At 28.7% G+C, this 25,250-nt stretch overlaps 1 protein-coding gene across 1 annotated transcript in view; it reads right to left on the reverse strand.

Annotated features, from left to right (window-relative positions):
• Positions 1-1,390: 1,390 nt before the first annotated feature.
• Positions 1,391-25,250, reverse strand: part of Nct (Nicastrin) — a 47,274-nt gene continuing 23,414 nt past the window's right edge. The window contains exons 4-7 of the mRNA XM_075291694.1: positions 9,375-10,194; positions 3,909-4,120; positions 3,623-3,839; positions 1,391-3,428 (exon numbers count right to left, since the gene is read on the reverse strand). Coding sequence (XP_075147809.1) covers positions 3,404-3,428; positions 3,623-3,839; positions 3,909-4,120; positions 9,375-10,194 — 1,274 coding nt within the window. The 3' untranslated portion in view covers positions 1,391-3,403. The remainder of the gene's footprint in view (positions 3,429-3,622; positions 3,840-3,908; positions 4,121-9,374; positions 10,195-25,250) is intronic.

Here is a 25,250-nt window from a genome sequence, read left to right on the forward strand (position 1 = left end):
CATATATGTATAAGGACTTTACATTAGAAAATTTAATTGAATTGAAAAAAAATGTTGTATGTATACAAATATTTTCTTTTCATATTAATAATATGTATTAAAAAATATACACTACATCTATATCATGACTTGACTGTAAATTTAAGCATGCAAAACTAAAAAAGATGAAATATGTAATAAAATTTGTAAAGGATGGAATATACGATTTAAACACGATTTTATCTTAAAAAGAACTTTATATATTAAATGTTGAAGCCCACACACAAAAAAAAATTTTTTCTGATTCAATCACGAAATTAATTGATCCATTTAATTTTTAATTGAAATGTCTTCAATCACAGAAATGATAGTATCAATTAAAAAATTAATTGAAGGTCAATTAAAAAATTAATTGATTCAATTAAAAAGTAATTGATACTATTAATTTTCGTGATTGATTTTTGTTTCAATTAAAAAATTTGTTGATTCAATTATATTTTTAATTGAATATTTTTTAAAACTCAATTAAAATTTTAATTGGAAAAATTTTCGTGAAATTTTTTTCTGTGCATATACAAAACAATTTGTTGATAGTTTATGGAAGGATTTTATATGGAAAAGTTTACTTTTTTTATATATGGGGGTAAATGATTTCAACCATTTAAGATATAATATATACCTATGAAATTGCCAAAGTAGGGAATTTTTGTGTCCATTAAATTGATATATTTCCCAGCACACACAAAATTTTTTTTTCTGATTCAATCATGAAATTAATTGATCCAATTAATTTTTTAATTGAAATGTCTTCAATCACAGAAATGATAATATCAATTAAAAATTTAATTGACAGTCAATTAAAAAATTAATTGATCCAATTAAAAAATTAATTGATACTATTAATTTGTGTGATTGATTTTTGTTTCAATTAAAAAAATTGTTGAATCAATTAAATTTTTAATTGAATATTTCCTAAAACTCAATTAAGATATTAATTGGAAAAATTTTCGTGAATTTTTTTTCTGTGCAATCAACTGATTGCACACACAAAAAAATTTTTTTCTGATTCAATCACGAAATTAGTTGATCCAATTAATTTTTAATTGAAATGTCTTCAATCACAGAAATGATAGTATCAATTAAAAAATTAATTGAAGGTCAATTAAAAAGTTAATTGATCCAATTAAAAAATTAATTGGTACTATTATTTTTGTGATTGATTTTTGTTTCAATTAAAAAATTTGTTGAACCAATTAAATTTTTAATTGAATATTTTTTAAAACTCAATTAAAATTTTAATTGGAAAATTTTTCGTGAAATTTTTTTGTGTGCAGTTACGCCAACTGTAATAGTTTTATCATGGCTTCAAATAGGAAATACAAATTTACTGAACATTTCAAAAATCATCTCCTAGGAATCAATTAATTTATTTTTTAATTTGTATATATTGCGTTTCTTTATTATCTGTTTATGTATATACAAATAGAAAGAATTCATAAAGATTTATATTCCAGTAAATGATTTGAAAAAAGTATATTAAGATACATATACATATATAATGTAACATGAGTCTATGTATATTATTTAAAAATTTAGTTTGGGTTTAGCTAACTATATTACAATAATTTTTAACAAAATATAATTTGTCTTTTTTCATTTATTTCATTCCTTAAATATGTTATACTAGTTTACAAAAAAAAATAAGATATACACCACTAGAAACTATATGTCTTTTTTATTATAAGTATACAATAAATTTTTCTCACGTTCATATTTAATATAATTATTATCTTAGTAATGGATATGAATATGTTGAAATGGGTAATAGTAGTTATATTTTTATGATTTGGGAAAATGATTGAAATAAAGCTAGAAATATATCAAATACATTTTATAGTGTTAGTTTCAAAAGAAAATTAATATGAATTTGAATAGAAAATAAAAAAATGGGATATTGTTTTTCTAGAAACCTGATAACATCCCTCTGTGGGACTTTTTTTTAATCATTTTTCATTTCGTTTTTGAACCAATAATTTAAAAAATAAAACTTTATTTCCGATTTTTGTTGTAATGTAAAAAGCTTTATAAGCAATTCGAATGTTAAAGGATAATAGTGAATTGGTGAGATGTCATGGTTAGCAAGAAAGAAATAAAAAAAAAAAAAATTCGGAAGATTACAAATTCGAAAAAGGTCCCGAAATTGAAATTTTCAAAAATATATAAAAAATTAAATTTTCAAAAATAAATAAAAAGAAAAGCCAACTAAATTATGAGGGTCTTTTATGTATTCTCCTGCAATAATGTTTTCTGCAATAATGTCCAAATGATAGTTTAGCAAACCATACACTCAGTAATCGAGTTTTGCTGTCAATTAAAATCGTCAAGTCGATCGCAAAATTGAATTGGAATAGGACCCTAGAGTAGTTTTGATGTTCTGGGTTGGTAAGTTGAAAGTCGATTTTTTGTCAACACAAATTGAAAAGCTAAAATCCACTTTTTTAAGTCTTCGTCTAGTCTAGCGAAGTTGAATTGAACCAGAATCTTAGAATAGAATTTAGATGTTTAGGGTTGACAAGTCCAAAATCAATTTTTTCAAAGCATTTACATTTAGCGTAAGATTTTCAAAATCAGACGATATAAATCACATTTTCAAAATGATCCAAGTTTTTTTTATATAGGCCACAACTCAATGTTGTCAGGGTATTACTGCTTCGATCTCCATGGTAATGCCTCTACCAGTCTTTACGTTTGACTATCAACCCACTTCTTTAACCCTGGAAGTTTGTGAAAGAGAATTTACAACCCATCGGAGGGTTAACCCGATCATCGTGATATATAGATCCCCTAACATTTTCACTGTTTCATAACAGGGATCTCCTACTGCAGATGACTCATGCGTTTTCAAGTCTTAATTTTACAACATCACTGAGAGAATATATGTCAGCGCTGAAAATCATTGTCATTTACAATCCACTTACTATATGCTCCAATTTATGCAAAGCAGGCATCCTAACCATTTCTATACGTTTATATGTCCTTAATACGGTTAAAAAAATTAAAAAATTCCCCCATTTCGAAACGAACCTTCTCGAATTTGTAATCTCTCAAAACGCTGTTAGCAAAGATGTCATGTATGAAAAAAAATGATAAAAATTACAAGTAATACAAACTATTTTGTATGTCTATGTATATAAGGAAAACATTAGTCTTTAGCAAAAAAACAAACTCAATTTCAACATTTAAAAACAATCTACAAACTTCACCCTTTGAATCTCGGATTCAAAAAGTTATAGTTGTGATTCTTTTGAGGGGCTGTTGTTGTTGCTGTAGTTTTGGTGGTTATCTATGGTAGCAGTAGTTAAATAAGAAGTGCAAAAGTGTTTTACAGTTTTTCTTTCTTTCAACAAAATTGTGATGGAGATCATTAACAAGCCGTAGGTGGATTCAACCTATTTCAAACAAAGAAATAGAAAAAAATACAGAAAATTATAAGAACATAAAAAAAGGAAAAAGGAAAACAAAATAAATAATAGAGTTGCGTTTTGTCTACAAAAAAAAAAAAAACGGGGGGAATTCTATATAAGACAAAAGGGGAAGAAATCAAATATATATATGTGTGTTGGGGGGAGGGAAAGAATCTTACGCATCTGTGCTAGCATTTGGCCCAGGATCTTCGAAAAGAACTTCAGATCTTGTGCTGATAATATAGATTAGGGAAAATGATAAGAGAAATACCACAATTCCAGTGGTTAAAGTGATTATTTCATGTGTACGTGAGGGACGTAGGAATAAACGGGAACTTAAAGAACTCCATGTTGACTCAGACCAGGTGGAATATTCACCAGAGCTCCAATTGTAATCTATGAGTGAGATAGAGATAATTTAATTAACTGATTCCTTTAATTTAATATATTCGTATTTGTACTTACTTTCAATTGTAAATGCAGGACTTAAGGCTAATGAATAATTTTGAGTGGTTAGACCACACTCTCCCTGTTTATTGTAACCAGCAAACCAATAACGTGGTAAATATGTACAATTCTCCCTGGGCACATTGTGTAATTTTTGCGAAACTAAATAGCCCATAATACGATAAGTCCAAATTGTTGCCTCCTGACTGTCTCTATTCACACTGATGTAACTGAAATTGAATGAGAATAAAGTTATGAGTTGGAAAACGAAAACCAAATGGAGATTTTTTACAGTTTGGTAGATTGCTAGAATTCTTGATGTGTTGGTAGATTTTGCAAATAATTCCTCTCCAATTAAGAGGTACATCACAAATTTTCCATAGAAATAAAATTTTGACAAAAATTTCTATAATTTTTTTTACAAAATTTTCTATAGAAATAAAATTGTGAAAAACATTTTCAATAGAAATCAAATTTTGACAAAAATTTTTATAGAAATAAAATTTTGACAAACTTTTTCTATTGAAATAAAAATTTCACAAAATTTTTCTATAGAAATGGAAATTTGACAAGATTTTTCTATAGAAATAACATTTTGACAAAATTTTCTATAGAAATAAAATGTTGACAAAATTTTCTATAGAAATAAAATTTTGACAAAATTTTCTATAGAAATAAAATTTTGATAAAATTTTCTAAAGAAATAAGATTTTGTGAACATTTTCTATAGAAATAAAAGTTTCAGAACATTTTCTATAGAAATACAATTTTGAGAAAATTTTCTATAGAAATAAAATTTTGAGAAAATTTTCTATCGAAATAAAATTTTGACAAAATTTTCTATAGAAATAAAATTTTGACAAAATTTTCTATAGAAATAAAATTTTGACAAAATTTTCCAATGAAATAAAATTTCGACAAAATTTTCTATAGAAATAACATTTTGACAAAATTTTCTATAGCAATAAAATTTTGACAAAATTATAGGAATACAATTTTCAGAAAATTTTCTATAGAAAAAAATTTTGAGAAAATTTTCTATAGAAATAAAATTTTTACAATTTTTTTTATAGAAATAAAATTTTGTGAACATATTCTATCGAAATAAAATTTTCACAAAATTTTGCTATAGAAATTACATTTTTAATAGAAATAAAATGTTGACTACATTTTGCTATAGAAATAAAATTTTGACAAAATTTTCTATAGAAATAAAATTTTCACAAACTTTTTCTATAGAAATAAAATTTTGACAATATTTTTAATAGAAATAAAATTGTTACAAAAACTTTCTATAGAAATACAATTTTGACAAAATTTTCCAATGAAATAAAATTTCCACAAAATTTTCTATAGAAATAATATTTTGACAAAATGTTCTATAGCAATAAAATTTTGACAAAATTATAGGAATAACATTTTGAGAATATTTTCTATAGAAATAAAATTTTGAGAAAATTTTTACAAAATTTTTTATAGAAATAAACTTTTGTGAACATTTTCTATCGAAATAAAATTTTCACAAAATTTTGCTATAGAAATAACATTTTTAATAAAAATAAAATGTTGACAACATTTTGCTATGGAAATAAAATTTTGACAAAATTTTCTATAGAAATAAAATTTTCACAAACTTTTTCTATACAAATAAAGTGTTGACAATATTTTTAATAGAAATAAAAGTGTTACAAAAACTTTCTATAGAAATAACATTTTGACAAAATATTCTATAGAAATAAAATTTTGACAAAATTTTCTATAGCAATAAAATTTTGACAAAATTATAGGAATAAAATTTTGAGAAAATATTCTATAGAAATAAAATTTTTACAAAATTTTTTATAGAAATAAATTTTTGTGAATATTTTCTATAGAAATACAATTTTGTGAACATTTTGCTATAGAAATAAAATTTTGACAAAATTTTCTATAGAAATAAAATGTTGACAAACTTTTTCTATTCAAATAAAATTTTCACAAAATTTTTCTATAGAAATAAAAATTTCACAAAATGTTCTATAGAAATAAAAATTTCACAAAATGTTTCTATAGAAATAAAATATCGACAAAATTTTCTATAGAAATTAAATTTTGACAAAATTTTCTACCGAAATAATATTTTTATAAAATTCTCTATAGAAAAAAATTTTGACAAAATTTTCTATAGAAACAAAATTTTCAACGGAAATAAAAGTTTTATAAAATTCTTTATAGAAATAAAATTGGGACAAAATTTTCTACAGATAAAATTTTCTATAGAAATAAAACATTGTCAAAATTTTCCATAAAAATAACATTTTGACAAAATTTTCTATAGAAAATTTTGAATAGAAATAAAATTTTGACAAAATTTTCTATAGAAATAAAATTTTCACAAAATTTTTCTATAGAAATAAAATTTTGAGAACATTTTCTATAGAAATAAAATTGTTACAAAAACTTTCTATAGAAATAAAATTTTTGACAACATTTTCTACAGAAATAAAATTTTGACAAAATTTTCTATAGAAATCAAATTTTGACAAAATTTTCTACCGACATAAAATTTTTATAAATTCTCTATAGAAATAAAATTTTGACAAAATTCTCTATAGAAACAAAACTTTCAACGGAAATAAAAGTTTTATAAAATTCTCTCTAGAAATAAAATTGGGACAAAATTTTCTATAGATAAAATTTTCTAATGAAATAAAACTTTGACAAAAATTTCTATAGAAATAAACTTTTAACAAAATTTTCTATAGAGATAAAAATTTGAACATTTTCTATAGAATTAAAATTTTGACAAAATTTTCTATAGAAATCAGATTATGACAAGATTTTCTATAGAAATAAAATTTTGACATTTTTTATAGAAATAAAATTTTGACAAAATATTTTATTGAAATAAAATTTTGAGAAAATTTTCTATAGAAATAAAATTTTGAGAAATTTTTCTATAGAAATAAAATTTTGACAAAATTTTCTATAGAAATAAAAGTTTGACAAAATTTTCTATAGAAATAAAATTTTGACAAAATTTTCTATAGAAATACAATTTTGACAAAATTTTCTATAGAAATAAAATTTTGACAAAATTTTCCATAAAAATAACATTTTCACAAAATTTTCTATAGAAATAAAATGTTGACAACATTTTTTATAGAAATACAATTTTGACAACATTTTTTATAGAAATAAAATTTTGACAAAATTTTCTATAGAAATAAACTTTGACAAAATTTTTTATAGAAATAAAATTTTAAGAAAATTTTCTATAGAAATAAAATTTTTACAAAATGTTCTATAGAAATAAAATTTTTACAAAATGTTTTATAGAAATAAAATTTTGACAAAATTTTTTTATAGAAATAAAATTTTGACAAAATTTTCTATAGAAATAAAATTTGGAGAAAATGTTCTATAGAGATAAAATGTTGACATTTTTTATAGAAATACCATTTTGACAACATATTTTATAGAAATAAAATTTTCGTTTTGTTTGTTATTGTTGGTTTCTCTTCAATCATTATTTTTGTTTTTGATCTCAGCTTAAAACCATGCATTGACTAAACTACAAGTGTAGCTTAACCAACAGAGGAAAAGTATGCTTGTCAAATTTATTTGGGCAAAGCCCTATAGACTGCAAGATGGTTGGATGTACAGCTGTTTCGGAATTACCACATTCCTCATCAGCATCCCCTACTTGAAGCAAAACTATCAATCAATTATCAGAATAAATTCGGGTAATTCACTCAACCCAAAGTGAACTACACTTGAAGCTTCCGAAAAAAGGTTTGATAGTAATTCCGAAACAGCAGTACATCCAACCATCTTGCAGTCTATAGGGCTTGTCCAAATACATTTGACAAGCATACTTTTTCTCTGTTGGTTAAGCTACACTTGTAGTTTAGCCAATGCATGGTTTTAAGCTGAGATAAAAACAACAATAATGAAATAAAATTTTGACAAAATTTTCTATAGAAATAAAATTTCGACAAAATTTTTGAGAACATTTTCTATAGAAATAAAATTTTGCCAACATTTTTTATAGAAATAAAATTTTGACAAAATTTTCTATAGAAATAAAGTTTTGACAAAATGTTTTATAGAAATAAAATTTTGAGTTAATTTTCTATAGAAATAATATTTTGACTAAATTTTCTATAGAAATAAAATTTCGACAAAATTTTCCGATGAAATAAAATTTCGACAAAAATTTCCGATGAAATAAAATTTCGACAAAAATTTCCAATGAAATAAAATTTCGACAAAATTTTCTATAGAAATAAAATTGTGAAAAAAAATTCTATGGAAATAAAATTTTGACAAAAATTTTCTATAGACATAAAATGTTGACAAAATGTTTCTATAGAAATAAAAATTTCACAAAATTTTTCTATAGAAATAAAATTTCGACAAAATTTTCTATAGAATTGAAATTTTGATAAAATTTTCTATAGAAATAAAATTTTGACAACATTTTCTATAGAAATAAAATGTTGCCAAAATTTTCTATAGAAATAAAATTTTGACAACATTTTTTAAGAAATAAAATTTTGACAAAATTTTCTATAGAAATAAAGTTTTGACAAAATGTTTTATAGAAATAAAATTTTGACTAAATTTTCTATAGAAATAATATTTTGACTAAATTTTCTATAGAAATAAAATTTCGACAAAATTTTCTATAGAAATAAAATTTCGACAAAATTTTCCGATGAAATAAAATTTCGACAAAATTTTCTGTAGAAATACAATTTTGACAAAATTTTCTATAGAAATAAAATTTAAAAAAAAAAAATTTTTTTTGAGAACATTTTCTATAGAATAAAAAAAAATACCAACATTTTCTATAGAAATAAATTTTTTACAAAATTTTCTATAGAAATACAAATTTGACAAATTTTTCTCCTGTTGAAATAAAAATGTGACAAAATTTTCTATAGAAATAGAATGTTGACTAAATTTTATATAGAAATAAAATTTTGACAAAATTTTCTACAGAAATAAAATTTTAATAAAATTTTCTGTATAAATAAAATTTTGAGAAAACTTTCTATAGAAATAAAATTTTTAGAAAATTTTCTATAGAAATAAAGTTTTGAGAAAAATGTTATTCCAATTTATTCCAATTCTTTGGCGGTAAACGACATAGTGTTGCCATTTAGCATGTACACGAAATTGTTTGAGTTTCGCCTCTATGTTCCACTAGAGGCGCTGCTGTCTACGATTATTTTGTAGATGTTGCGAAACTCTAGGATCTGTTATTTTTGTAGATGTGTATCTTTATCGAATGAAAGTGTAAAAAATGACATCTGAGGAACTTAATGAATTGATATGAATATAAGCTGGTGTACCCAAACGGTTGTTACCATAACTAACTTAACCTAGTATTACCACCCTACTTTTTGTCTCATTTTATTTAACTTTGTAAATATTGCATCTCATAATATATTGAAATATAGGTTATTTTCAAATGTTTGTTATTAATTTCACACTTACCGATTCGGAGCAATTAAAGGCAATTTTGTAAAACTATTAGGTTTTGAGGCTGCAAAGAACAGCGGACAATTTTGCGATTTAATAAAACAATACAAAATTTCATCGATCAACACCGGGCTGGGTAACAGATCATCCCAGTATTCTTTCCCCGTTAAGACATCATACAGAGACATGGTAATAACCGCCGACACATTGCGTATTTTCATTTGTACACTATCGGCTTTAAAATATTTCAGAGCTTCATTGTGGGGCATTAGTTTGGTATAATCCAAAGATGAATTGGTATAATTGAATTTTAAATTGGCCCCATCATCATAGACCGAATGATAAAAATGATTTGAAGGTGGTGCATTCAGAATGACAGCAGGAAATGAATTATTTTTTCTTAAAAATGATTGAGCCGATGTTGGTGGCATTTGATAACCAATGGAATTTTCAAATTGAATATTAAAATTATATTTCGATTTAATAGAGTAATGTTGTAATTTATCCAATAGTGTTTTGGCAAAAGGAAATTCGGATAAAGAATGTAATTTTATTTTCGAGATGGTATCGAATGTACCCAAATCTAAAATAAAATCAATATTGTCCAATGTGATGGGAGCTGTATGTGTTGAAGGTTTTGGAAAATATAAATTTTCCAGATCATAGACGAATCTTTGTGATCCTATATAATCATAGGATTCACCATTGAATATCATAAAAAGAATATTAAGTTTGGAATTTTTCAGTTGAGTTTTATCGTTTATGAGTCGTGAGAGTGTGTGGGCAACACTGACAAGAATTGTGTAACCGGTTAGTGAGTCCATTGCACCGACACCTGCAAAGAGAAAGAATAATAAATTAAATAAAATTAAATATGCTAAATAAATTTAAAAGGGAAGAATTATCCATTTTAGGAAATTGCCAATGTCAGAAAAATCAACAAATTAAAAAAGCTGATAATTGTCGACACTGTGCGTGAATCAAAATTTTTGTCCGTGAGATATTTTTTCGTTCGCAAGCGTACGTTTCTGTTGTCTTGAGCATAGACATGAATCTTTAGACGATTTTCGTGTGAGTAATCTTACAACTCTGCTAATCTGGGATGCAGGGAACTGAATTAATAAATAAGATAGAAGATAGACGAACGAGAGTGATTTTACGATAAGTAGTACCAGTCGTCGCATACTTGGTCTCCGCGACAATCCACAATTTACCCCAAACGACAATACCATGAACGGTGTTAAAGTCTCCGAAACTATCTCCGGATTTCAAGCATCTGGAAAAACAAGGAGTTGGATCCCTGACCAAACTCTCATCATACCCGATGCCTGGCAAAGAGATGGAGTGTACCGATTACTGAAGAAGTCAAAGAATTAATTAAGGGTGAATTGGACAGGCCTATCTCGCTTCTCTCTCTCTCTTTAGTAGTCAATATACTTGAGGCATTAGTCTTTCCGAACCTCCAACATTGTTTAACCTCTACCTATTATCTCTTCCACTTACTCCTATTCCTGATATGTCCACAGCTAACTTTTCCTATTAGAGAATTTTTGGCAACAAATTCTCAGCCACATTGTTCCTATGTGCCGAACAATGTGGCTGAGAATTTGTTATGTTAGGTTAGCCTTGCTAACTCATCCGCTTCGCAGTTCCCTGGTATGTTCCTGTGGCCAGGCACCTATATTAGTTGGATATTGTACTGTTCAGCCATCTAATTGAGAGATTTGCGGCAGTTGATGGTAGTCTTCGGGTTAAGGAACACAGAGTCCAAGGATTTTATTGCAGGTTGACTGTCTGAGTATATATTAATGCCAACATTTGGGAGCCACCGTGGTGCAATGGTTAGCATGCCCGCCTTGCAAACACAAGGTCGCGGGTTCGATTCCTGCTTCGACCGAACACCAAAAAGTTTTTCAGCGGTGGATTATCCCACCTCAGTAATGCTGGTGACATTTCTGAGGGTTTCAAAGCTTCTCTAAGTGGTTTCACTCCAATGTGGAACGCCGTTCGGACTCGGCTATAAAAAGGAGGTCCCTTGTCATTGAGCTTAACATGGAATCGGGCAGCACTCAGTGATAAGAGAGAAGTTCACCAATGTGGTATCACAATGGACTGAATAGTCTAAGTGAGCCTGATACATCGGGCTGCCACCTAACCTAACCTAACATAGTTCCCTTCAAGAGCGATACAACGATTATAACAACCTTCCAATTTTTTGATACCATTTTGGTAGTACTCCTTCGGTTTTGCCTCAAAATAGGCCTCAGTTGCGGCGATCACCTCTTCATTGCAGCCAAATTTCCCTGCGAGCATCCTTTTGAGGTCTGAGAACAAGAAAAAGTCGCTGGGGGCCACATCTGGAGAATACAGTGGGTGGGGAAGCAATTCGAAGCCCAATTCATGAATTTTTGCCATCGTTCTCAATGACTTGTGGCACGGTGCGTTGTCTTGGTGGAACAACACTTTTTTCTTTTTCATATGGGGGCGTTTTGCCACGATTTCTACCTTCAAACGCTCCAATGACGCCATATAATAGTCACTGTTGATGGTTTTTCCCTTCTCAAGATAATCGATAAAAATTATTCCATGCGCATCCCAAAAAACAGAGGCCATTACTTTGCCAGCGGACTTTTGAGTCTTTCCACGCTTCGGAGACGGTTCACCGGTCGCTGTCCACTCAGCCGTCTGTCGATTGGACTCAGGAGTGTAGTGATGGAGCCATGTTTCATCCATTGTCACATATCGACGGAAAAACTCGGGTGTATTACGAGTTAACAGCTGCAAACACCGCTCAGAAACGTCAACACGTCGTTGTTTTTGGTCAAATGTGAGCTCGCGCGGCACCCATTTTGCACAGAGCTTCCGCATATCCAAATATTGATGAATGATATGACCAACACGTTCCTTTGATATCTTTAAGGCCTCTGCTAACTCGATCAGCTTCATTTTACAGTCATTCAAAATCATTTTGTGGATTTTTTCATGTTTTCGTCGGTAACCACCTCTTTCGGGCGTCCACTGCGTTCACAGTCCTCGGTGCATATTTCACCACGCTTGAATTTTGCGTACCAATCAATTATTGTTGATTTCCCTGGGGCAGAGTCCGGAAACTCATTGTCAAGCCAAGTTTTTGCTTCCACCGTATATTTTCCCTTCAGAAAACAGTATTTTATCAAAACATGAAATTCCTTTTTTCCCCATTTTTTTCACAATAACAAAAGTTGCTTCACAAAAGACACTTACAGACGTCAAATTTTGATACGAATCATTTGAAGGTTGGTACTATATAAAAATAATATGCATTTAATACTAGCGACGCCATCGATGTGTCAGACCGGGGACTTATCAGCCAACCTGTTATACAGTATAGTTGAAATTTTTTTAAATTAACCTAAATTTTCTTTACTGGTGGGTTTCCTGCGAAAACAAGAAACACTACACACTGTTACACTCATAAAAAAGTCAGCTAATAATGCAGTCGGTGCTTGCTGTTATATTTTTATACCCTCCACCATAGGATGGGGGGTATATTAACTTTGTCATTCCGTTTGTAACACATCGAAATATTGCTATAAGACCCCATAAAGTATATATATTCTGGGTCGTGGTGAAATTCTGAGTCGATCTGAGCATGTCCGTCCGTCCGCCCGTCTGTTGAAATCACGCTAACTTCCGAACGAAACAAGCTATCGACTTGAAACTTAGCACAAGTAGTTGTTATTGATGTAGGTCGGATGGTATTGCAGATGGGCCATATCGGTCCACTTTTACGTATAGCCCCCATATAAACGGACCCCCAAATTTGGCTTGCAAGTCTTCTAAGAGAAGCAAATTTCGTCCGATCCGGCTGAAATTTGGTACATGGTGTTAGTATATGGTCTCTAACAACCATGCAAAAATTGGTCCACATCAGTCCATAATTATATATAGCCCCCATAAAAACCGATCCCCCGATTTGGCTTGCGAGGCCTCTAAGAGAAGCAAATTTCATCCGATGCGGCTGAAATTTGGTACATGGTGTTAGTATATGGTCTCTAACAACCATGCAAAAATTGGTCCACATCGGTCCATAATTATATATTGCCCCATATAAACCGATCCCCCGATTTGGCTAGCGAGGCCTCTAAGAGAAGCAAATTTCATCCGATCCGGCTGAAATTTGGTACATGGTGTTAGTATATGGTCACTAACAACCATGCAAAAATTGGTTTACATCGGTCCATAATTATATATAGCCCCGATATACACCGATCCCCCGATTTGGCTTGCGAGGCCTCTAAGAGAAGCAAATTTCATCCGATCCGGCTGAAATTTGGTACATGGTGTTAGTATATGGTCTCTAACAACCGTGCAAAAATTGGTCCACATCGGTCCATAATTATATATAGCCCCCATATAAACCGATCACCAGATTTGACCTCCGGAGCCTCTTGGAAGACCAAAATTCATCTGATTCAGTTGAAATTTGGTACGTGGTGTTAATATATGGCCTCAAACTCCCATGCAAAAATTGGTCGGTATCGGTCCATAATTATATATAGGCCCCATATAAACCGATCCCCCGATTTGGCTTGCGAGGCCTCAAAGAGAAGCAAATTTCATTCGATCCGGTTGAAATTAGGTACGTGATGTTAGCATATGGTATCCAACAACCATGCAGGAATTGGTTCCTATCAGCCCATAATTATATATAACTCCCATATAAACCGATCCCCAGATTTGAGCTCCGGTGCCTTTTGGAGAAGCAGAATTCATCCGATCTGCTTGAAATTTGGTACGTGGTGATCGTATATGATATTTAACAACCATGCCAAAAGCGGTCCATATCAGTCCATAATTATATATAGCCCCATATAAACCGATCCCGAGATTTGGTTTTGGAGCCTCTTGGAGGAGCAAATTTCATCCGAGTGAGTTGAAATTTGGTACATTGTGCTAGTATATGGTCGTTAACAACCATGCGTTACTAGGTCCACATCGGTCTATAGTTATATATATCCCTCAGATAAATCGATTTCCAATCACACAAAAATTGGTCCGTATCAAGTTCATAATTGTATATAGCCCACATATAAGCGGCCCCCATATTTCAATTCTGGCTCTCTACGTACCGTGCAAAAAGTCCATATCGATTCGTAATTATTTGTAGACTTAACTATACATAACATGTTTGTCTAATATATGCCACGTATGGACTAACTCACAATTTAGAAAACGATGTTAAGAAGTTTTAAGATACCACAACCCAAGTAATTCGATTGTGGATGACACTCCTTCGTAGAAGTTTCTACGCAATCCATGGTGGAGGGTACATAAGATTCGGCCTGGCCGAACTTACGGCCGTATATACTTGTTTTACTTTGTTTGTTCCAATTACAGTTTCATTTTATTTTACTTCTTAGCGAGATATTTTCCAGTTTCTTCGTGAGAGATTCTCAAAATTTATCTCTCTCTTCGTTCAATCACAATATACTATGTATAATTTTTTACATCAAACATATTTGTTTTCTATATGTCCAGTTAACATTTTGCTTTATAATGGCGCCTTTGCCATTGTAAAGGACAATAAGAATATGTTTGAGCAACACATGTTGTTGTAGCTCTATTTGGGATGAGAGGAATACTTTAAACGATGTGACCATAACCATTTGTGGGTGCTACCAATTTTCTTCGCTCTATTGTGTCACCATATGTTGCAAAATGACATTTAAACGATGCTACGCACCGCACACACACATACTTCATAGTACAACGAACATTCACCCCCTTAATGCTCTGTGAAAATTTTACATTAAATTTTTCCTATATCACGTGCATGGTGTATACAACAGTAATTTGCCATATGGTTACCCTAGGAATTAGCTGACAGGTAACGTCACTTGTCGCATTCGACCGTTAGCCAACACACCTGCTTGCGGAAGTAAATTCTGTTGATGTTACGTTTTGTAGGATAGGGGGGCAAATTTTCTCTCAAATGCAAACATATTGACCAAGTGAAGTTGTGTTAATATCAACTAATTACATTGAGTTTTGTTTTGCTAAGATCATCATGAGGGTGGATCATGAGTTATTGTGTGCGTGTGTGTGTGTGGAAGATAAGATGAGTGAGTTTTTTTTTCTTGAAGAGAATGTGAGTTATAAGCAGAAGGGAATTTGTGAGCAGAGGCTATTTGTTTTTATATCTTCTTTTTGTGTGTTGTAATAGCGTGAGAAATTTTGTAAATATCCAATTGGCCTCCGGAATATTACCAGTTTTGTTTTGATGTCCTAACTTTCCCATGCAAATGACGAACAAGAGCCATTAACACTTTTTTTAATACGAATATATTATGCAAATGAAATATAGGCTTTTGCATCAATTAAGATTTATTTCTTGATGTCAAATACGAAAAACCATTGATGGATGCAAGACATTTTGCATCTATAAAGTTTCCCGTATGTCTGTGGATGTAGATAATATACCCAACAAGAAAGCATCTCCAAAAATGTAATGAAAATGTACTTTTTGGATCCGGATGTGGTGCAAAATTGGCGCAGAAGCTATGAATTGAATATGGGCTTGTCACCATTTCAACATCCAGGACGGATTTCCACCATTTCAACAGCCATTGCAAAGCATTGGTATCACTTCTTAGAGTGTGATTCGCATTCAGGGTTTTGGATGAGAATTGAAAAATTTTGTAATATTTTGCCAAATAAATAATATAAGAATTTTTATTATTTTTTATGATTTTTAATGTATGCTAATACTTGTGTGAAACGTTCGACCACCGTGGTACAATGGTTAGCATGCCCGCCTTGCATACACAAGGTCGTGAGTTCGATTCCTGCTTCGACCAAACACCAAAAAGTTTTTCAGCGGTGGATTATCCCACCTCAGTAATGCTGGTGACATTTCTGTGGTTATAAAAAAGGAGGTCTCTTGTCATTGAGCTTAATATGGGAGCGGGCAGCACTCAGTGATAAGAGAGAAGTTCACCACCGTGGTATCAAAATGGACTGAATAGTCTAAGTGAGCACGATACATCGGGCTGCCACCTAACCTAACCTAAACATTTTAAAAAATTCGCAAGTTTTCTAGAATGAATTTAGAATTTTTCGACAAAATTTAAATTTAAATTTTACTCCTATTTGAAAAAAAAAAAATAATAATAAAATATGAAAACAGCGAGTTATACCAAATTTAATCAAAAGAACTTCCCGTGTTCCAGAGTTTCGCCCTGGTTTGAATCAAATTTTACACCAGGAGTATAATTGGTAGTATTTTCAAGTGTGCTAAATTTGGTTGAAATCTGTTCAGATATAGATATAGCACCCATATATATCCTTCGCCCGATTTAGACATATGTGACCACAGCGAATTAATATTCCAACTATACATGCCAAATTTGGTGGAAATCTTTCACCCGATATGCACTTAATTGGCCCAATAGACCAGAGATTCGCTTTGATTTGCTTAACTTGTGCACAAAGATGGCTCTATTGAAAACATCTATTCTAGTATGCATCCTTGAGTCCTTCTTTGTATGATCAAGTCGGTGTTTATTGTAATTTTAATTTCATTTCCAGCAAACATCCATCCATGTTTCTTCTATTTGTATTTCTTCCATTTTTGATTGACTTAAGCGCAAATGTTACAAGTTTTCTTAATTATTGATGCCATACCAGCTTAACAGGTTGGCTGATACGTCCCCGGTCTGACACATAGATGGCGTCGCTAGTATTAAATGCATATTATTTTTATATAGTACCAACCTTCAAATGATTCGTGTCAAAATTTGACGCCTGTAAGTCAATTAGTTTGTGAGATAGAGCGTCTTTTGTGAAGCAACTTTTGTTATTGTGAAAAAAATGGAAAAAAGGAATTTCGTGTTTCGATAAAATACTGTTTCTGAAGGGAAAAAATACGGTAAAAGCAAAAACTTGGCTTGATAATGAGTTTCCCTGGCTCTGGCCCAGGGAAATCAACAATAATTGATTGGTATGCAAAATTCAAGCGTTGTGAAATGAGCACGGAGGACGGTGAACGCAGTGGACGCCCGAAAGAGGTGGTTACCGATGAAAACATCAAAAAAACAAGTATATACGGCTGTTAGTTCGGCCAGGCCGAATCTTATGTACCCTCCACCATGGATTGCATAGAAACTGGTACTAAAGACTGTCATCCACAATCGAATTACTTGGGATGCGGTAACACTTGCCGATGGCAAGATATCTTAAAACTTCTTAACACCGTCTTCTCAATTGTAAGTTAGTCCATACGGGTTGTATATTAAACAAAAAAGGCCGATTAAATACGTAGAAAACTCAGCTTGACAAAATTTTCTATAGAAATAAAAATTTTGACAAAATTTTCTATAGCAATAACATTTTGACAACATTTTCTATAGAAATAAAATTTTGACAGAATTTTCTATAGAAATAAAATTTTGACAGAATTTTCTATAAAAATAAAATCTGAAAAAATTTTGTATAGTGATAACATTTTGACAGAATTTTCTATAAAAATAAAATCTTGAAAAAATTTTGTATAGTGATAACATTTTGACAAAATTTTCTATAGTAATAAAATTTTGACAAAATTTTCTATAGTAATAAAATTTTGGCAAAATTTTCTATAGACCGATATGGACCAATTTTGGCATGGTTGTTAGCGGCCATATACTAGCGCAATGTACCTAATTTCAACCGGTTCAGATGAAGTTTGCTTCTCCAAGAGGCTCCGGAGGTCAAATATGGGGATCGGTTTATATTTGGACTATATATAATTATGGACCGATGTGGACCAATTTTTGCATGGTTGTTAGAGACCATATACTACTCCACATACCAAATTTCAACCAGATCGGAGGAATTTTGCTCATCCAATAGGCTCCGGAGGTCAAATCTGGGGATCGGTTTATATAGGGGCTATATATAATTATGAACCGATGTGGACCAATTATTATACCCTGCACCACTTTGTAGATCTAAATTTTCGATATCATATCACATCCGTCAAATGTGTTGGGGGCTATATATAAAGGTTTGTCCCAAATACATACATTTAAATATCACTCGATCTGGACAGAATTTGATAGACGTCTACAAATCTATAGACTCAATATTTAAGTCGGCTAATGCACTAGGGTGGAACACAATATTAGTAAAAAAATATGGGAAACATTTAAATCTGAAGCAATTTTAAGGAAACTTCGCAAAAGTTTATTTATGATTTATCGCTCGATATATATGTATTAGAAGTTTAGGAAAATTAGAGTCATTTTTACAACTTTTCGACTAAGCAGTGGCGATTTAACAAGGAAAATGTTGGTATTTTGACCATTTTTGTCGAAATCAGAAAAACATATATATGGGAGCTATATCTAAATCTGAACCGATTTCAACCAAATTTGGCACGCATAGCTACAATGCTAATTCTACTCCCTGTGCAAAATTTCAACTAAATCGGAGTTAAAAATTGGCCTCTGTGGTCATATGAGTGTAAATAGGGCGAAAGCTATATATGGGAGATATATCCAAATCTCAACCGATTTCAACCAAATTTGGCACGCATAGCAACAATGCTAATTCTACTCCCTGTGCAAAATTTCAACTAAATCGGAGTTAAAAATTGGCCTCTGTGGTCATATGAGTGTAAATCGGGCGAAAGCTATATATGGGAGATATATCCAAATCTGAACCGATTTCAACCAAATTTGTCACGCATAGTTACAATGCTAATTCTACTCCCTATGCAAAATTTCAACTAAATCGGAGCAAAAAATTGGCCTCTGTGGTCATATGAGTGTAAATCGGGCGAAAGCTATATATGGGAGATATATCCAAATCTGAACCGATTTCAACCAAATTTGTCACGCATAGTTACAATGCTAATTCTACTCCCTATGCAAAATTTAAACTAAATCGGAGCAAAAAATTGGCCTCTGTGGGCAAATAAGTGTAAATCGGGCGAAAGCTATATATGGGAGCTATATCTAAATCTGAACCGAATTGGCTGATATTTTGCAAGTTTTTCGAGACCCATAAAATATTCGGATGTACGGAATTTGAGGAAGATCGGTTGATATACACGCCAATTATGACCAGATCGGTGAAAAATATATATGGCAGCTATATCTAAATCTGAACCGATTTTTTCCAAAATCAATAGGGATCGTCTTTGAGCCGAAACAGGACCCTATACCAAATTTTAGGACAATCGGACTAAAACTGCGACAGACGGACATCGCTAAATCGACTCAAAATTTAATTCTAAGCCGATGCATATACTAAAAGGTTGGTCTATGATTACTCCTTCTTGGCGTTACATACAAATGCACAAACTTATTATACCCTGTACCACAGTAGTGGTGAAGGGTATAAAAACCACAAAATGATTTTGAATGACCGTAAAATAAAGTTGATCGAGATAGCAGAGGCCTTAAAGATATCAAAGGAACGTGTTGGTCATATCTTTCTTCAATATTTGGATATGTGGAAGCTCTGTGCAAAATGTGTGCCGCGCGACCTCACATTTGACCAAAAACCAACAACGTGTTGATGATTCTGAGCGGTGTTTTCAGCTGTTAAATCGTAATACACCCGAGTTTTTCCGTCGATATGTGACAATGGATGAAACATGGCTCCATCACTACACTCCTGAGTCCAATCGACAGTCGGCTGAGTGGACAGCGACCGGTGAACAGTCTCCGAAGCGTGGAAAGACTCAAAAGTCCGCTGGCAAAGTAAAGGCCTCTGTTTTTTGGGATGCGCATGGAATAATTTTTATCGATTATCTTGAGAAGGGAAAAACCATCAACAGTGACTATTATATGGCGTTATTGGAGCGTTTGAAGGTCGAAATCGCCGCAAAACGGCCCCATATGAAGAAGAAAAAAGTGTTGTTCCACCAAGGCAACGCACCGTGCCACAAGTCATTGAGAACGATGGCAAAAATTCATGAATTGGGCTTCGAATTGCTTCCCCACCCACCATATTCTCCAGATCTGGCCCCCAGCGACTTTTTCTTGTTCTCAGACCTCAAATGGATGCTCGCAAGGAAAAAATTTGGCTGTAATGAAGAGGTGATCGCCGAAACTGATGCCTATTTTAAGGCAAAACCGAAGGGGTACTAACAAAATGGTATCAAAAAATTGGAAGGTCGTTATAATCTTGAAGGGAACTATGTTGAATAATAAAAACGAATTTTGACAAAAAAAATGTGTTTTTATTTGTTAAGGTTGAATTACACACTATGCGTCAATCCGTGCGTTGATGGAAGGGTTGATATTTTCTGTTTGTGGCAGAGTATTCGAGCTTTTGATTTCAAAGAGAAATTTCAACTCTTCAATCATCGGATGCATTTAACGCATTGAACGTATGGTATGTAATTTTACCTTTAGACCGGGGACTTATCAGCCAACTTGTTAAAAATATGTAATTTTTGCTTGCACGACATAATAAATACAAATAAACAATGAATTATTTTATAAAAAAAAAATAAAGTTAATTTTGTGTTTTCTTTTCTCAAGTGGCGTCCTTTTTTCGACGACGAAAAAGGGTTTTTCATAAAGATCAAAACAGTTTAGGTTGTGACCTAAAAGAACATGGTGGAAGAAAAACATTTTTGCCGAATATCATAACATTTTAGATCGTGACCATAGTCTTTTGATTCAAACTAAATTATTTTTATCAATATAATAACATTTTAGATGAGGACAATTTTATTTTTCTTAGAACCATGTTCACTGAGCAAACACGGTTGAAGGTGAAAATGTTACATGGTCGCCGCAAAAATAGCTCTTATCATATTATTTTGCTCTTCGAATATGATTGTGACAATCATGTTTCTTCTCTGCGTGTGCATACAAAATTTTTGTTTATTTTAAATATATTTTCACTTCAAATCTAAAAAAAAAATATTAACATAAAAACATTTTGTGATACAACCCCCACATAATTTAAATTTCATCATTTGTTTAATTCATTTTTATTTAAGTATATTACTTCAATATGAAATGGTCATACATAGTTACATCTTATATGTATAAATTACGATTCTTATTCAATATTGGACTAGAAGAGTTGTGAAGTTTCGTTCAATTCATATGAGCTAATGCTATTTTGAAACTTCCTATAGTAAATAATTCTTTTATGATTGTTTGGATAAAAATTTTTTAGAGCATTGATAGTAATCTTATGTATATCTATATACTACGTCTATATGGGGTTTGAGCAACATACAATATTTCTTGAAAGGCACTTTAATTTATTTTAATATTAATATAATTATTATTATTGCACATAAGGCCACTAAATAAATGTCAAGAAATAGTTATGTGTTAAAATATAATAAAAATTTTAAATGATAAAATTTTATATTTTTTAAAAGGCACTTTTTGTGAAACAACCCATTCTATGTCTATAAAAAAAGGAGATTCAGACATGGAAAGTAGTACTTTTGGTTTTGAGCTTCTGTTCGTTCCTCTGATAAAATATTAGTTTTGAGCAATTTTGTTTTTTCATTTAAAATTGACACTACTTTTTTTTAAATACGTAATAATAATAATAATAATTTATTATTTAATGTTTAATATTAATTTTTGGCTATCATTATATTTTTAAGAATTAAGTGATTAATTTCCTTCCTTAAATATGGGTTATTTTATTATTTTATAATTTTTTTCTATTAGATTCGATTCACTGATTTAATGCTTTTTTTCGTGACTAATTTGTTTTACGTATTGCTTAAAATTTGCACTTTAAAACTCTTTAAAAATATATATATGTATATTTATATACTTATATTTTAAGTATTTCTTTTAAGGGATTATGAATGTCCACACAAAATTGTAGATATGTATTATATATTTGCATATACACAGAAAAAAATACTTTTTATCTTCAATCACGAAGTTGATTCAATTAATTGATATTGCTTCAATCGAAATTTATCAATTAATTAAAAAAAATTAAGCAATCGAATTACAAATTTAATTGTTTAAAATAATTTGAGATTAATTTTTGATGTTATTAAAAAAAAAAATGTTGAATATGTTTTAATTTTGAATAAAAATGTTAATTGCAAAAATATTAAAATATTTGGTTAATCCAAACTGATCCATGAATTAAATTAAATTTTAATTAATTTAAATTTCCAAAAAAATCAAGTGATGCAATTAAAAATAGTAATTAATCCAATTAAAAAATTAAATTAATTGTTTGAACTAATTTATGTGAATAATTTGAAAATTTTTGAATAGAATATTATTTTATTAACAGCCTGTTTCTGTATGTCGAACGAGCGCTATCGATCGACTGAAATGCACAGAAACAGCTGATTTTTCATTATAAATTCAGCTGTTTGTCTCCATTTCAGTCGATCGATAGAGCTCGTTCGACATACAGAAATAGACTGTAAATTATTATTTTGGTTCAATTAATTTTCGATTTGATTAACAAAATTTTTCAATTGAATATTTTTCATTTTAAATAAAGTTTATAATAGAAAACAAAAATATTAAAATATTTGGCTTATTTGAAATTGCTTCAATCGCGGACATTATAATAAAAATCTTTGACATCAATAAAAAAAAAACAATAAATAATTGATCTAATTAAAAATTTAATTGGTTAAATTTATGTATGTGAATATTTTAAAAATTTTTTAATTGATAATTAATTTATGTAAATAATTAATTTTTTTATGTGAATATTTTATCATTTTAAATAAAGATTTCAATTGAACAAAATATTAAAATAATTTTCTTAATGGAAATTGTTTCTATCGCAAAAATTATAATATTAATCAATAATAATTAAAAAAAAAAAAACAATACAAAAATTTAATTAGTTCAATTAATTTATGTAAAAAATTTTAAAATTTTACAAGAATATTTTTTTCCATTAAAAAAAAAAGAAAATTTTAAATGCAATTAATTATTGAATTAGTTCAATTATTATTTTAACATTTTGCTTAATTCAAAATGCTTTTTTTAACATTTATATATATATATATATATATATATATATATATATATATATATATATATATATATATATATATATATATATATATATATATATATATATATATATATATATATATATATATATATATATATATATATATATATATATATATATATATATATATATATATATATATATATATATATATATATATATATCAATCAATGACACCAATTTAAAAAAAAATTAAATATTTACTCCAATAAATTTATGTGTATTAAAAAATTTTTGTTTAATATTTTTTCCTTTTAAATAAAGATTTCAATTGGAAAAAATATTAAAATATTTTTCTTCATGACAATTGTTTCTATTGCGGAAATTTTAAAATCAATCAATAAAACCAATTAAAAAAAATTAAATATTTGATTCAATTAATTTATGTAAATAATTTAAATTTTTTTAATTGAATATATTATCATTTTAAATAGAGAATTTCAATTGAACAAAATATTAAAATAATTTTCTTAATGAAAATTGTTTTTATGGCAAAAATTATAATATTAATCAATAATAATTAAAAAAAAAACAATAAAAAAATTTAATTAGTTCAATTAATTTATGTAAAAAATTTTAAAATTTTACAAGAATATTTTTTCCATTTTAAAAAAGAAAATTTGTTGATGCAATTAATTATTGAATTAGTTCAATTATCATTTTAACATTTTGCTCAATTCAAAATGTTTTTTTTTTTTACATTTTTAAACATATCAATCAATGACACCAATTTAAAAAAAAATTAAATAGTTACTCCAATTAATTTATGTTTATTAAAAAATTTTTGTTTAATATTTTTTCGTTTTAAATAAAGATTTCAATTGGAAAAAATATTAAAATATTTTTCTTAATGAAAATTGTTTGTATTGCGGAAATTTTAATATCAATCATTGACACCAATTAAAAAAATTAAATATTTGATCCAATTAATTTATGTAAATAATTAAAAATTTTTTAGTTGAATATTTTATCATTTTAAATAGAGATTTCAATTGGAAAAAATATGAAAATATTTTTCTTAATGGAAATTGTTTCCATCGCAAAAATTATAATATTAATCAATAATAACAATTAACAATAAATAAATATTTCACCCAAATAATTATTTAATTAGTTGAATTAATTTATGTAAAAAATTTTAAAATTTTACAAGAATATTTTTTCCATTTAAAAAAAAAAGATAAAATTTTTAATGCAATTAATTATTGAATTAGTTCAATTATTATTTTAACATTTTGCTTAATTCAATTTTTTTTTAAAACGACACCAATGTTAGAAAAAATTAAATATTTACTCCAATTAATTTATGTGTATTAAAAAATTTTAGTTTAATATTTTTTCGTTTTAAATAAAGATTTCAATTGGAAAAAATATTACAATATTTTTCTTAATGAAATTTGTTTCTATCGCTGAAATTTTAATATCAATCAATGACACCAATTAAAAAAATTAAATATTTGATTCAATTAATTTATGTGAATAATTTAAAATTTTTAGTTGAATATTTTTTCATTTTAAATAAAGATTTCAATTGAAAAAAAAAATATTTAAATCTTTTTCTTAATTGAAATTGTTTCTATCGCGAAAATTATAATATTAATCAATAATAACAATATTAAATAAAAATAAATATTTGACCCAAATAATTATTTAATTGGTTCAATTAATTTATGTAAATGATTTTAAAATTTTACAAGAATATTTTTTCCATTTAAAAAAAAGAAAATTTGTTGATGCAATTAATTAGTGAATTAGTTCAATTATTATTTTAACATTTTGCTCAATTCAAAATGTTTTTTTTTTTACATTTTTAAACATATCAATCAATGACACCAATTAAAAAAATTAAATATTTACTACAATTAATTTATGTGTATTAAAAAA

This window comes from Haematobia irritans, chromosome 1 (genome assembly GCF_050003625.1).
Source record: "Haematobia irritans isolate KBUSLIRL chromosome 1, ASM5000362v1, whole genome shotgun sequence".
Lineage (NCBI taxonomy): Eukaryota > Metazoa > Arthropoda > Insecta > Diptera > Muscidae > Haematobia > Haematobia irritans.